The sequence below is a fragment of the Carcharhinus amblyrhynchos genome, chromosome 14, assembly GCF_965287045.1.
Source record: "Carcharhinus amblyrhynchos chromosome 14, sCarAmb.v2.hapA, whole genome shotgun sequence".
NCBI classification, from domain to species: Eukaryota; Metazoa; Chordata; class Chondrichthyes; order Carcharhiniformes; family Carcharhinidae; genus Carcharhinus; species Carcharhinus amblyrhynchos.
Window position 1 is genome coordinate 64511105 of NC_137337.1, and position 14852 is coordinate 64525956.

Sequence of the window (14852 nt, forward strand, 5' to 3'; positions counted from 1 at the left end):
TACACAACATCCTGAGCCCCCACATGCACAGGAACTGAAGCAAATAAACATAGAAACCATTCAGTACCAGATGGAATAAGTGTTAGCATTGACTCAGTGTGTATTGTGTTCTGTCAGTATATTAACACACGTCAGCAGTTACCCAAAAACACAAGATGGTCACATTCATTTGCTCACTCAAACTGGTTCCCAAGTTTCAACTTCTGAGCAAGTTACCTTTCCACCAATTAAAATTACACAGAATGGAATAGTTTCTTTCAGGCTTCAGTCGAAGAAAATCAGAAAAGCAATGACAGAAAGCAAGCCTAATCCACCCTGGGCAGTTACTTTCCACAGATAATATTTCCATGGTCCCATCAACAAAGGATCCATTCAGTTCCATGCACCATTCCTACACACATTCAGCATTACAATCTATTACACCATTCCTTACTGCCACTTTCTGAAGGAGGCCAAGAAAGCTCCATTAATTCAGAAACAAGCTGATCGATTTTGGCCGTGACTGAACCCAGAGGTCATGAATGTAAGAACAGTGTTGGTCTAACACAGGCGCCACAATTCTACCTCCTCGTCCGCCACAGAATCGAAGCGGGCGAGGGGTGGACAACGGAAATGTATGTTGACCTCAGACAGCATTTTCCAGACTTGCTCGAGCGAGGCCATAAAATCCTGCCCGGTGTGTCAGGGAGATTAGCAGGGTAAATATGTGCAGTTATGGGTAAAGGGCCTGGATGGGATTGTTGCCGGTGCAAACTCAATGGGCTGAATGGCCTTATTCTGCACTGTAGGGATTCTATGATTCTATATTCATTGGAATTCAGAACTTCTCTGATTGAAAAATCTAGTATTCTGATAGGGTAGATGCTGAGGGAGGGATTGATTTAATGTTAACACTTTCCTGACTAAAAGGCTTTTAGGGGTGGGATTTTCTGGCTGTGCTTGCCCGGAGGTTGGAAAATCCCACCCGTGGTCTCTAATTAAGAATTAGGACGAGAGAGTCTGGAACATACGGCCAAGCATTGACTGAAACTCGCTGTGCTATGTGCAGCGAAAGTTCTTAGACATTCATCATTGCTTCCAGGGTGAGCTGCCAGCTATAGTGATGGTACCCCCAGAGTACTCAGGACTCTGGGTGAGTGAGGGAGAGTTTCTGGTAGAGAATGTATGAGTGAACATCAGAGTGAGAGGGTGTATGCAAGATCGGGTGTGCGTGTAACATGGAGTAACAGAGCCTGAGATTGTGAGAGAATGGGTGAGGGCGTAAGTGGGTGAGAGAGTATGAGAGAGTGAGTCAGGGAAAGTAAGAGAGTGAGAACCTAAGTGAGGAACCGGCATGGGAATGAGAAAAATAGAAAAGGTGCACTGATATCTCTCGTGTTTCTCGATGGCAAGTCACAGAGAAGTCCAAAGATGTGCGGGTTAGGTGGATTGGTCATGCTAAATGCCCCCTTAGTGTCAGGGGGACTAGCTAAGGTAAATGCATGGGGTGTTGGAGATAGAGACTGGGTGGGATTGCAGTCAGTACAGACTCAATGGGCTGAATGGCCTCCTTCTGCACTGTAGGATTCTATGATAACATGGTGCCTGTGTGGCCTGGCATTGCACTGGACTCACACAAAGGGTGGGTCGGTGGGGGAGGGTTGGGGGGTGCGGTGGTGTAGCTATTAATTAAACATTTTGACAAAGCGCTTCTCTGTGAAGGAATTGAGGTCACACCATTACTCTAAAGCTGGACGGAGACCCCAGTTATGAGGAGAGCATACAGAAGTTTCCAGAATCTAAAACAGATACCTGGGAGTATATTTCCCAGTAATATATGCCTGATGCACATAGTGAAAATAACAAATTGAATAAAATGCAGGTCTTTTTTCTGTTTAGCATATCAAATGAATTCTTAGCCTTGATAGAGCTCCAATTCCAGTTGGATATATGCCTAAAAATCTAGGTCGGGCTCAAAAAGATTCTATTTTCCAGCTAACTGTTCTCAGAGTGATAAATTATTAAAGCTTATATGGAATTTGCAACAACTAAGTACTATAGTCTTGATCCCGCTCCCTGCTCTATTTTGATTTGGAGAACGATGAGGCCTTTGGAAGAATGAAGACCACTTGCAGCAGATGATTGACTTTGCCCGCGCATCCATCGTGCCTCTTTACGCAGGAAGAATACAAAAGGCTCCTCTCCCGAGCCCTAACCTTGTTCAGTACAGAGACCCTCTGTCTGTGACCACTGACCATCACTAATTGCAACCTAGCAACTCTATGAACCCAAAGTTTACTAGCGGGCATAAATTTGGAATCAGATCAGACAGCCAAACTGTCCTACGACAATCTTGAGAATAAGTGTCGAGAAAATCGTGCCATTCAAAATTTAATCCTAAGAACAGTTGGTCCAACGGAAAACACAAACTTGGGAACTGAACAAGTGTTAATGTCTGGGTTACCTCACAGCCCTGCGTTTATCAGTTACACATAACAGAAGACTTGAGTCTACAGAAACCAACTGGAATACAACATTTATCAAGCAATATTGACCAACGCACTTATTTGTGCTAGTAAATTGAGGATAGGACACCCCTTTGACAAGCTTGAGAACACCACCCCAGACTACACTCCATTGCTGTGCTGAGAGAGCGAGATCTTTCTAATGAGATATTAAATTGAGGACTTGTCTGTTCTCTCAAGTAGATGTGATAAGGTCCCTCAGCACGATTCTGTAGATGAATGGGAAAGATCTGCCTGGCCATATTTATCCTTTAGCCACCATCAAAAGGGAAGGCTTTGGCCAAGTGGTACAATCACTAGACTATTATTCCAGAAACACAGCTAATGTTCTGGGGACAGGAGTTTGAATCCCACGCCGGCAGTTAGTGTAATTTGAATTCAGTAAAAAATATCTGGAATTAAGAATCTACTGATGACCACGAAACCACTGTCCATAATCAGAAAAACCCATCTGGTTCACTAATGTCCTTTAGGGAAGGAAATCTGCCGTCCTTACCTGGTCTGGCCTACATGTGACTCCAGGGCCATGGCAATGTAATTCACTCTCCACTGCCCTCGGGCAACTAGGGATGGGCAATAAATGCTGGCCAGCCAGCAATGCCTATGCCCCACAAATGAATTAATAAATTTTTTTTAAAAAAGCCAATTATCTGGTTGTTATCACCCAGCTGTTTGCAGGATCTTGCTTCTGCTTAAATGCTTGTAAAGCACTTTCAGATATTCTGAGGTTGTGAAAGGTACTCTAGGAATGAAACTTCTTTTTTTTCTTTCTAGGCAGTCACCCACTCCTCAATTTTTAGTGCTGCCACCCACCTATCCATTTCAACGGGTAGTCCTGGTTTCAAATAGGGTATCTATAAGATTCGAAAAGGTAAACCAGACATCTTAGCAAGGACTGAAATCTTAGGGTCTTTTGCGCATACAGGCAGACTGATGTTCATAGAATCATAGAATTCCTACAGTGCAGAAGGCAGCCATTCGGCCCATCAAGCCTGCACCAGCCACAATCCCACCAGGCCCTATTTCTGGTAATCCCACACCTTAAATATGCCAGCCCCCACCACGCCTCCCCCACCCCCGACATTAAGAGATAATTTAGCATGTCCAATCAACCTAACCTGCACATCTTTGGAGGAAACCAGAAGCACCCAGAGAAAACCCACGCAGACACGGGGAGAATGTGCAATCTCTACACAGACAGTGACCCGAAGCCAGAAATGAACCTGATCTTGGCACTGAGAGACAGCAGTGGTAACCACTGTGCCGCCATGCCACCCACGCAAGGCACATAAGTGGCCAGGGTTGGGCCTTCAGACCCTGGAGCAGAAACCCCACTCACAGAGAGCTTACCAGCTATAGGGGGCACCACTAAGAGCAATGACTGCTGGCCAATCATACATAAGGACTAGGAGCAGGAGTAGGCCATCTGGTCCCTCGAGCATGCTCTGCCATTCAATAAGATCATGGCTAATCTTTTCGTGAACTCAGCTCCATTTACCATAACCTTTAATTCCTTTATTGTTCAAAAATGGATCTATCCTTGCCTTAAAAGCATTCAATGAGGTAGCCTCAACTGCTTCACTGGGCAGGGAATTCCACAGACTCACAACCCTTTGTGTGAAGAAGTTCCTCCTCAACTCAGTCCTAAATCTGCTTCCCCTTATTTTGAGGCTATGCCCCCTAGTTCTAGTTTCACCCACCAGCAGAAACAACTTCCCTGCTTCTATCTGATCTATTCAAAGTGAGGCCTTCATCAGATATCATCATGGGATCCCAGGAAACAGGGGAGAGGGCAGGTTTGGAGCAGGAGGGAGGGAATCGCTGGCAAGGGTGGGAGTGAGGGTGTGGAGTTGGATGTTGGATGCAAAGGGGGGGTGGTGGTGGTTGTCACTAATAAACCCAACAAACAGTCAAGGAGAAAGTTCAGGGAGTAGTGAGAATGTGGGGCCTGCTACTACAAAGAGGAGTTGAGAGTGAATAGCATAGATGTGCATCAGGGGAAGCTGGATAAAGACACAGGGGAGGAAAGTAGAGAAGGATATATTCATAGGGTGAGATAAAGTTAGGTGGGAAGTACCTCATAGAATCGCTAGAATGCGAAAGAATCATTCAGCCATCAAGTCTGCACCAACTCTCTGACAAAGTACCTTACTTAGGCTGTCAGCCCTGTCCTGTCCCTGGAACCCTACACATTCACCATGGCTAATTCATCTTAGATCTTAGGACATTAAGGGGCAACTTAGCATGGCTAATCCACCAAACCTACATCTTTGGAGCGTGGGAGGAAAGCGGAGCACCCGAAGGAAACTCACACAGACACAGGGAGAACGTACAAACTCCACACAGCCAGTAACCCAAGGCTGGAATTGAACCCGAATCCCTGCTGCTATGAGGCAGCAGTGCTAACCACCATGCCACCCAAACCACAGCACAAACCGGATAGCCGAATGGCCTATTTCTGTGCTCTACATTCTATGCATTTCTACATACAGACAACATAAACAAGGAATTGGCTTGGTTTCTGACACCTTGGGCCTGGGCGGGGTCTGAATGAGTTAAAATCTGGCCCAATGCGTACAAAGAACATCTACTGAATCTGGTCACTGCTGTGCTTACCTGAGCTGTACAGGCCTGAAGCTCTGAAAAGCCATCAGAGGCGACCGTCCAACTGATGCTGACATTGGTGGGAGCCTGGCTGCTGATTTTCAGCTTGGTGGGCTTGGCTGGTGAAACTGAACAAGAAAATTACTCAGCAACTGGTACAGCGGGAGGCCACAGACAAAGAGCTCATCGTCTCTGGGAACAGAACTGCGCTGGAGCTGACAAAGCAGTTCCCTTCCACTAACTACATCCTGTGGGCTACACTGGCCCAGTTGCAGTATCTCGAGAACAGAGATTCTGTTCAATATTCTACATCTGACTACTGGCTTGAAAACAAGAAAGCAAGAGTGAGTCACCAGTCCATGTGTTTTTGAATTGTGTGACAACTCGTCTTTTCACACAACCATTTCAGGAATCCAACAGACAGCATGTAAAAGCATGAGGTAAGTAATCTGGTGCTGTTCAAGGGACAGTCTTCACCAAACCGTACAATTCTCCTTTAAGGACGGAGATTCGTTACTGGGAGCCAATTAACGACATGTTAATAACACTCACCATAAATTACAAAACAGCAGTACAAACTTATTTCCCTCAAATGGGGATGGAGGTGTAAGGGAGAAGAAAGAGGAACAAGGGAGGGATGGCATAGAAAAATTGAAGGACAAAAGAAAGAAAGGGGAATGAAGGAAAGGGAGAGAAAGAAAGAAGGGAAGGGAGGATAGGAAAAGGGATGGGGGAGGGAATGAAGCGAAGACAGGAAGACAATGAAAGTTTAAAGCTTATTATTGTCACAAGTAGACTTACATTAACACTGCAATGAAGTTACTGTGAAAATCCCCTAGCCGCCACACTCTGGCGCCTGTTCGGGTACACTGAGGGAGAATTTAGCATGGCCAATGCATCCTAATCAGCAGGTCTTTTGGACTGTGGAAGGAAACCTCCTGGTGCTGCCCAGAGGAAACACACACAGAAACGGGGAGAATGTGCAAACTCCGCACAGACAGTGACCCAAGCCGGGAATCAAACCGGGGTCCCCGGCGCCGTGGGGCAGCAGCACTAACTAATGTGCGAGAAAAGAGGAGAAGGGGCAAAAGGAAGGAGGGGGAAGAAATGCAGAATGAGGGAAGGAAGGAATGAGGAGGAAGAAATAGGGGGAAGGAAAGAAATGGGCAAGGAAGGAAAGAGTGAAGGAAATAGTTAACAGAAGGGTCTATTAAAGGGAGGGGGGTGTGATTGGGAGGAGGGGGAAAGGAAGCAAAGGAGAAAAAAATGGAAGGGTGGGTGTTTGATGGGAAACAGGAAAGATCAAAAAGGGAGGGAAGCAGGCAGGGAAATAGTGTAGGCAAGTAGAAACAAAGTGAAAATGAAAAAAAAACACATTTATATAATACCTTTTAACATAGCAAAACATCTGAAGGTGTTTTGCAGGAATGACTGAGCCAATTATGAATTTATTATTGGAGACAACCAAAATCTTGGCCAAAAAAGTAGCTTTTAATGAATATTTTAAAGAAGGAAAGTGAGGCAGATAGGGAGAGAGGTGCAGGGAGGGAATTTCAGAATCTAGGACTGAGGCAACTGAAGGTGTAGCAACTAAAATCGGGAGATGCACAAGAGGCCAGAGTTGGAGGATTATGGGGCTGGAGGAAGTTGCAGAAATAGGCAGGAACAAGGGCACAGGGGATATGAACACAGAATAGAATGTTGATACTGTCAGAATGGAAGTCAATGCAGGGCAGTAAGCACAGGGTCAATGGTGCAAGATTGGATATCAGCGACAAGATGAACTCAATCCTACAGAGGCTGAAAAGTGGATGGCTTCCCAGGATAGCATTGGGATAATCAAGTAAATGAGTAACAGAGCATGGAGAGGGGTTCCAAAACAGACAGAAGAGAATGGGAGCAACTGCAACAGTGAACTGACCTTTGACATTGACACTGGCTGTCCTGGAAACAGTTACTCCCTTTGAGTTGTGTGCTTCACAGGTAAAGGTGGTCAGTTTTTTAATTCCTGAGGACAGCAATGGCAGAGAGACAAGATGTTACATTCTACAGATTCAAAGTCATCAGCACCTCAGTCCAGCTGAAGAGGAGTAGTTCACGAAGGTTAACCTTGTATCGGGAGCAGAACGAGACATCAAAGTGAATCAGCAAGAACTTTGAATTAGCTACTTTCAGCTAAGGCTGGAATAGGACAATGCAATTGGCTCCAGAGGAACAGAAGGACTCCATTCAGCCCCTGCAGCCCGCTCTACCATTTAATTAGATCATGGCTGATCTGACCGCAACGCCATTTAAATCCTTTGTCTCATTTGCAAGTCTTAGTTCAGGCTTCTCTGATGGTTAACTTGCAGGTTGAGTTGGTAGTTAGGAAGGCAAATGCAACGTTAGCATTCATTTTGAGAGGACTAGAATACAAAAACAGGGATGTACTGCTGAAGCTTTATAAAGCTCTGATCAGATCCTATTTGGAGTGTTGGAAGCAATTTTGGGCTCCGTATCTAAGGATGGATGTGCTGGTTCTGGAGAGGGTCCGGTGGAGGTTCCCAGGAATGAAAAGTTTGTCGTGCGAGGACCGTTTAAGGACTCTGGGTCTGTACTCAATGGAGTTTAGAAGAATGAGGGGGGAATCTCATTAAAACTTACAGAATACTGAGAGGCCTGGATAGATTGGGGATGGGGAAGATGAGAGTGGATATGGGGAAGATGTTTCCATTAGTAGGAGAGACTAGAATCCGAGGGCACAGCCTCAAAGTAAGGGAATCACCCTTTAGAACCGAGATGAGGAGGAATTTCTTCAGCCAGAGAGTGGTGAATCTGTGGAATTCGTTGCCACAGAAGACTGTGGAGGCCAGGTCATTGAGTATATTTAAGACAGAGACAGATAAATTATTGATTGGTAAGGGATCAAAGATTACTGGGAAAAGGCAGAAGCACGGGGTTGAGAAACTTATCAGCCATGATTGAATGGTGGAGCAGACTCGATGGGCTGAATGACCCAATTCTGCTTTGAGATCTTATGCTTTTATATCTCTTGATACATGTAGCACACACAAATATACCAATCTCAGTCTTCAAAGCTCCAGTTGAGCCCCTGCACCCACAACCTTCCCATGATCTGTTTGGGAGAGTCTCAGATTGCTTTGTGTGGGGGAACATTTCCAAATTGCACCCGAGTAACCTACTATCCTTGAGTTTGAGAAGAGGACATTTTCAACTCAGAATTCTCTTCGCTGCCCACTGACCGCCCCCACTTTCTGGAAAACCTGTGTCTGCAGGTTGGCAAGAACCAAGAGCAGGCTCAAGTGTGATGTCCCCCACGGCCAGACAGCTTCCAGTCACCACAGAAAGGAAAAGGCTGCCAGAATGGATGAATGCCCTATCAACTGTGTCATCATCTTTCACAGCCGAGGAGCTGAAAAGAGGAGATTCAAGAACTAAAACTCTGAATGCTGTTCTCTGCATCAGCACTCCCATCAGAGTCTGATGCGATAAAGGGCCAGTCATGACCCCATTTTGTACTAGGCCCTTCGTATTTGCCAATCAAGGGCTTACTGCAAGATTGGTTTGCACGGAGAATGTGTGCAGGAAAACTAGGCCTACATGTGGCCTGACTGTGGTTATTGTAGTGTCAGTGTCAGGTATAGAAAGAGTTAATGTGAGACTAATACAGTGCTGCTCACACTCTGCAAAGTAACACATGACCCAAATTTGGAGGGCAGTCAAAGATGTGTAGAGACAAGCATAGAGACAGCTCCTAGCTTATACTTTATACTGTATATGTGTATATAGTCACTAGCAGGTAAAAACTTGCTATTAAACTGTACAAGATTCAGATGAGATCTAGTGAACCACACTCAACAGTTTATTAACAGAGATGGCAGCACAATCAACATTGTAAGTTTCAAATAGAGTTATGGAGCTGGGAAGGCAATGATTATTCTCTATATAAACCATCTGAACCTCTCACTCCCTGCTAAAAGACCAAAGTCCTGTTATTTTCTTCTCTGGATGTCATTTTCTACAGTTTTCTTTTGTGCTTGCAATTTTAAGTGCCTCTTCATTTATCTCATAGTCAGCACATGGGCTCACTCCCAAATATCAATCATTCCACATAGAAAATATCTCACCCCCTTGATTAGATTCCAGTCTGTAACTCACCCCTGGGTATCCATTATTCTACAGATAAACCACCCAAACCCCTCGATTAGATTCCAGTTTGTAACTCACTCCTGGGTATCCATTACTCTATAGATAAACCATCTGAACCCATCGATTAGATTCCAGTCTGTAACTCACTCCCGGGTAACCATTATTCTATATATAAACCATCGGAACCCCTCGATTAAATTCCAGTCTGTAACTCACTCCCGGGTATCCATTATTCTATATATAAACCATCTGAACCCCTCGATTAAATTCCAGTCTGTAACTCACTCCCGGGTATCCATTATTCTCTATATAAACCATGTGAAGTCTCTATCTGACTATCCTCTTCACACTGTACAGTGTTTTTAATAATCATTCGTGTGAATTAAACAGCAATGAGTGTGTACATGTTGAATGCTGTCTCGGAGGTGTGCTCAGCAGGGGAGCAGGCCTCCAGGCACCTTAGGCTGACGTGGGTTATGCGAGGAGGGGAGTTCTGCACAGTTCCAAGAAAAATTCCTCCAAAGCATTCTCTCCTCTGCATACTGTGAGCAGGCTGGGTGCTGAGGGGGTGGGAAGGCTGCTGACGACTGCTGGCCGACCGAGAAAATGTGGCTCAGCAGATTTATTCACGAGACAGCTCACAGGCAAGTAGCAAGAGCAAGCTTCAACCTGCTGCAGGAACTACAAACTTCAGTGTACAGATGTTAATCTAATAGGTTTACAATGAATCAATTGCAAATGCAAGAATTCCCGCTGAGACTTTAGAAATCAGAACTGATTGTAAAATACAGTAGGTGCCATGTCACCTGAGCAGCACTGGCATTTCTGAGGAATATGGGTGGCACGTTGGCACAGTGGTTAGCACAGTTACCTCACAGCGGCAAAGACCTGGGTTTGATTCCCGGCTTAGGTCACCGCCTGTGCAGAGTCTGCATGTTTCCCCCTGTGTCTGCATGGGTTTCCTCCGAGTGCTGCAGTTTCCTCCCATAGTCCAAAAGACATGCTGGTTAGGTGCATTGGCACCTGTCTGGTACACGGAGGGAGAATTTAGCACGGCCAGAGTGTGGCAAATAGTGGACTTTCACAGTAATTTCATTGCAATGTTAATGTATGTCTACTTGTGACATTTCTTTATTTCTGTAAAGAAATGAATATGATGCATGCCGTCTGTGCAATGTCAAGCAAATGTTCCTACACCTTGGACAGTTGTCACATTCCTGTGCAGGCTGATGCCATTCTGTTTGGGCACTGCGTGATGCCAGATTTTGTTGCACGGTATGAATTCTTAATTAATCTGAACTTTTCCGGTTGTGTGAGTTCTATCACTGCCCGCAACAACAGCTGGCACTAATCTTAGCTGTGCAAAATAATCTATTAATGGTTGCCCATTATAACAGAAGCGGAACCCATTCACAGAGTATGAAAGCTAATTTCAACCCTGAGGAATACACTCTCAAAGGATCTGCATCATCAAGGGCATTCAATTCAAATCACACAATAACAAAATGTCGAATTAGCATTCTCACAGAGTCAAATATTGATAGAGCCACAGACTCCCAGTGAAAGAGATCAGTATCGATACAGTAAATCACAGTGAGAATTCAGTATCGATACAGTGACTCCCAGTGAGAGAGATCAGTATCGATACAGTGACTCCCAGTGAGAGAGATCAGTATCGATACAGTGACTCCCAGTGAGAGAGATCAGTATCGATACAGTAAATCACAGTGAGAATTCAGTATCGATACAGTGACTCCCAGTGAGAGAGATCAGTATCGATACAGTGACTCACAGTGAGAGAGATCAGTATCGATACAGTGACTCCCAGTGAGAGAGATCAGTATCGATACAGTGACTCCCAGTGAGAGAGATCAGTATCGATACAGTGACTCCCAGTCAGAGAGTTCAGTATCAATACAGTGACTCCCAGTGAGAGAGATCAGTGTCGATACAGTGACTCCCAGTCAGAGAGTTCAGTATCGATACAGTGACTCCCAGTGAGAGAGATCAGTATCGATACAGTGACTCCCAGTGAGAGAGATCAGTATCGATACAGTGACTCCCAGTGAGAGAGTTCAGTGTTGATACAGTGACTCCCAGTCAGAGAGTTCAGTATCGATACAATGACTCCCAGTGAGAGAGTTCAGTATCAATACAGTGACTCCCAGTCAGAGAGTTCAGTATCGATACAGTGACTCCCAGCCAGAGAGTTCAGTGTTGATACAGTGACTCCCAGTCAGAGAGTTCAGTATCGATACAGTGACTCCCAGTCAGAGAGATCAGTATCGATACAGTGCCTCCCAGTGAGAGAGATCAGTATCAATACAGTGACTCCCAGTCAGAGAGTTCAGTATCGATACAATGACTCCCAGTCAGAGAGTTCAGTATCAATACAGTGACTCCCAGTCAGAGAGTTCAGTATCGATACAGTGACTCCCAGTCAGAGAGTTCAGTATCGATACAGTGACTCCCAGTCAGAGAGATCAGTATCGATACAGTGCCTCCCAGTCAGAGAGTTCAGTGTTGATACAGTGACTCCCAGTCAGAGAGTTCAGTATCAATACAGTGACTCCCAGTCAGAGAGTTCAGTGTTGATACAGTGACTCCCAGTCAGAGAGTTCAGTATCGATACAGTGACTCCCAGTGAGAGAGATCAGTATTGATACAGTGACTCCCAGTCAGAGAGTTCAGTATCGATACAGTGACTCCCAGTCAGAGAGAACAGTGTCGATACAGTGACTCCCAGTCAGAGAGTTCAGTGTCGATACAGTGACTCCCAGTCAGAGAGTTCAGTATCGATACAGTGACTCCCAGTCAGAGAGAACAGTGTCGATACAGTGACTCCCAGTCAGAGAGTTCAGTGTCGATACAGTGACTCCCAGTCAGAGAGTTCAGTATCAATACAGTGATTCACAGTGAGAGTTCAGTATCGATAGTGACTGCCAGTGAGAGAGATCAGTGTCAATACAGTGACTCCCAGTGAGAGTTCAGTATTGATACAGTGAATCCCAGTGAGAGAGTTCAGTATCGATACAGTGACTCACAGTGAGAGAGTTCAGTGTCGATACAGTGACTCACAGTGAGAGAGATCAGTGTTGATGCTGTGACAGACTCCCAAGATGAAATTCTAATAGTAATTTTTGGATAGATTCCGTGTCTTGCTGCAAATTTATGTCCCTTATCTCCAGTTGCTGATTATCAGGTTATGATTTGAGTGTTCGGTGCAGTGGGTAGTAGATCTTTGGACCCCTGGTCTGAGGATCTAGTGACTGTGCATGATTATGTTTTGTGTTTAAAATACCAGATGCTCGCGCCAGCCGTACCTTTAACAGTCAACACAGAAGGGGATTCTCTCCCTGCTCCTTCGACTAAGACCCCTCCCATTCTCCATAATATTTCTGTAGGCTTGGGCCTTCCGACAGCGGCGCAGGTCAGATTGAAAGGCGTATCTTTAAATACAATCATATCTTGTGGCTGCACTGTGATGTATGGCAAACCTAATCAGGAAAAAGATAAAAGAATCATTACACAACAACCACATGAATCCTATTTACAACACCCCTCCCAATAAGCAGCATTGGCATGAGATTTGGCATTTCATTTTGCGCTTTTGCTTTCAGTTGCCCATCCTACACTTACTACCCAACTGCAGGACAGAGCAAAACCCAACATCCCAAAAGATAGTGAGCATAAATCCATACTGGGTGGATTTTGGGTGGTACAGGGTCACAGCAGTTAGCACTGATGCCTCACAGCTCCAGGGACCTGGATTCAATTCCCAGCTTGGCTGACTGTGTGTGGAGTTTGCAGATTCTCCCCATGTCTATGTGGGTTTCCTCTGGGTGCTCCAGTTTCCTCCCTTTATCCGAAAGATGTGCGGGCGAGATGGATTGGCCACGCTAAATTGCCCCTAAGTGTACCAGGATGCATATGTTCGAGGGATTAGCAGGGTAAATATGTGGGGTTACGGGGATAGGGCATGGGTGGGATTGTTGTCAGTGCAGACCCAATGGGCCTCCACTGCACTGTAGGGTTTCTATATGAGTGGATCTGCCTTTAATACTGACCTTGTAATGGTCATGACCTTCAACCCTACACCCCGACCCTGTGTCCAAACCCTACACCCTGACCCTGTGTCCAAACCCCACACCCTGACCCTGTGTCCAAACCCCACACCCCGACCCTGAGTCTAAACCCTACACCCAGACCCTGTGTCTAAACTCTACACCCCGACCCTGTGTCTAAACCCTACCTATTGATACAAACCCTGCAATCTCCAATGTTCTAAGCTCCATACAATTATCTTTGATATAGGCCCTACAATCACAGTTGACCCAAACTATGAACGATTTATCTTTGTTGTGGACTCTGCAATCTCTATAATCTGAACCCAGCACACTGACTCTCCAATCTGTCTAATGGTGGAACCTGGACACTCACTCTAGGGTACTGTCCCCATCTCTCCCCATGTTCACGAACCTCCCGCACTGACTGACTCTCCCTTACCCAGGACAATATCAATATCTACTTCCTTACCTTCCACGGTTAAAAAGGCCTTCTTTGAGTGAATCTCAGTGCCGTCCACGTTTGCCAAGCACCAATACCAGCCCATGTCTGTCTGCTGAACGTTTAACAACCTGAGAGATGGATAGAGATTTATCAGAGTGAAACTCAATGCAAACAAGTCAGTTTTGTTCAATTACTAAAGTCACATGAATGATTTAATTTGAACAGACAGCACACACTCCGAGTGTTAGTGAATTCCCTCCTCCATCAGCATTCTATGGAGGGGCAGTTCACGCTCTGTGGAACTGAGCCACACAGACCAAGAAATGTAAAAGTTCAATCAGCAGGTTGGACTGAGTCACCTGATCTCAACCAAGGCCAGATGGTGACACCGCGGGCGGGGTTTCACAACCTCGCTCACCCCAAACCGTAAAATCCCGCCCGAGGTCAACGGACCTTTCCACGTTTCGCCCCTTGCCCTCTCCAATTCCCTTGATGGGCAGGGCAGTAAAATTCCAGCCCACAATTTGACCTGAAAGTCCCCTGTCCAAGTTAAGGATGCTGGCTTCTTTTTTTTTAATTCATTCGTGGGACATGGGCATTGCTGGCTGGCCAGCATATATTGCCGATCCTGAGTTGCCTTTGGTCAGAGGTCAGTTGAGAGCAAACCACATTGCTCCGGAGTCACATGTAGGCCAGACTGGGTAAGGATGCCAGATTTCCTTCCCTAAAGGACATTAGTGAACCAGATGGGTTTTTTTGACAATCGACAATGATTTCACAGTCAGACTCTTAATTCCAGATTTTTTTTAAAAATTGAATTCAAATTCCACCATCTGCCGTCACAGGATTCGAACTCGGGCCCCCAGAACATTAGCTGAGTTTCTGGATTAATAAGTAGTCTAGCAATAATACCACTAGGCCATCGCCTCTGATGTCCACTCAGTTGGAAAGTGCCAATTGGTATGAAGTGGGCAAGGCCAGCGTCAGGTTTGACTGCCATCCACCCCCTGCCATGGTCAAGGGAAAGCCCGGGCAATGTCTAAGGTCACACTTCAAGAGAGGCCACTTGGATTTCGCATTTCCATA

The 14852-nt window shown here is 45.5% G+C and overlaps 1 protein-coding gene across 2 annotated transcripts in view; it reads right to left on the bottom strand.

Annotated features, from left to right (window-relative positions):
• tyro3 (TYRO3 protein tyrosine kinase) overlaps positions 1-14852 on the bottom strand; it is a 98892-nt gene that overhangs the window by 57471 nt on the left and 26569 nt on the right. The window contains exons 3-6 of one of the 2 annotated variants that reach the window (XM_080203012.1): positions 13794-13894; positions 12581-12754; positions 7030-7116; positions 5121-5236 (exon numbers count right to left, since the gene is read on the bottom strand). In XM_080203012.1, the coding sequence (XP_080059138.1) occupies positions 5121-5236; positions 7030-7116; positions 12581-12754; positions 13794-13894 (478 nt within the window). The remainder of the gene's footprint in view (positions 1-5120; positions 5237-7029; positions 7117-12580; positions 12755-13793; positions 13895-14852) is intronic. The other variant, XM_080203013.1, reaches the window with a different exon arrangement.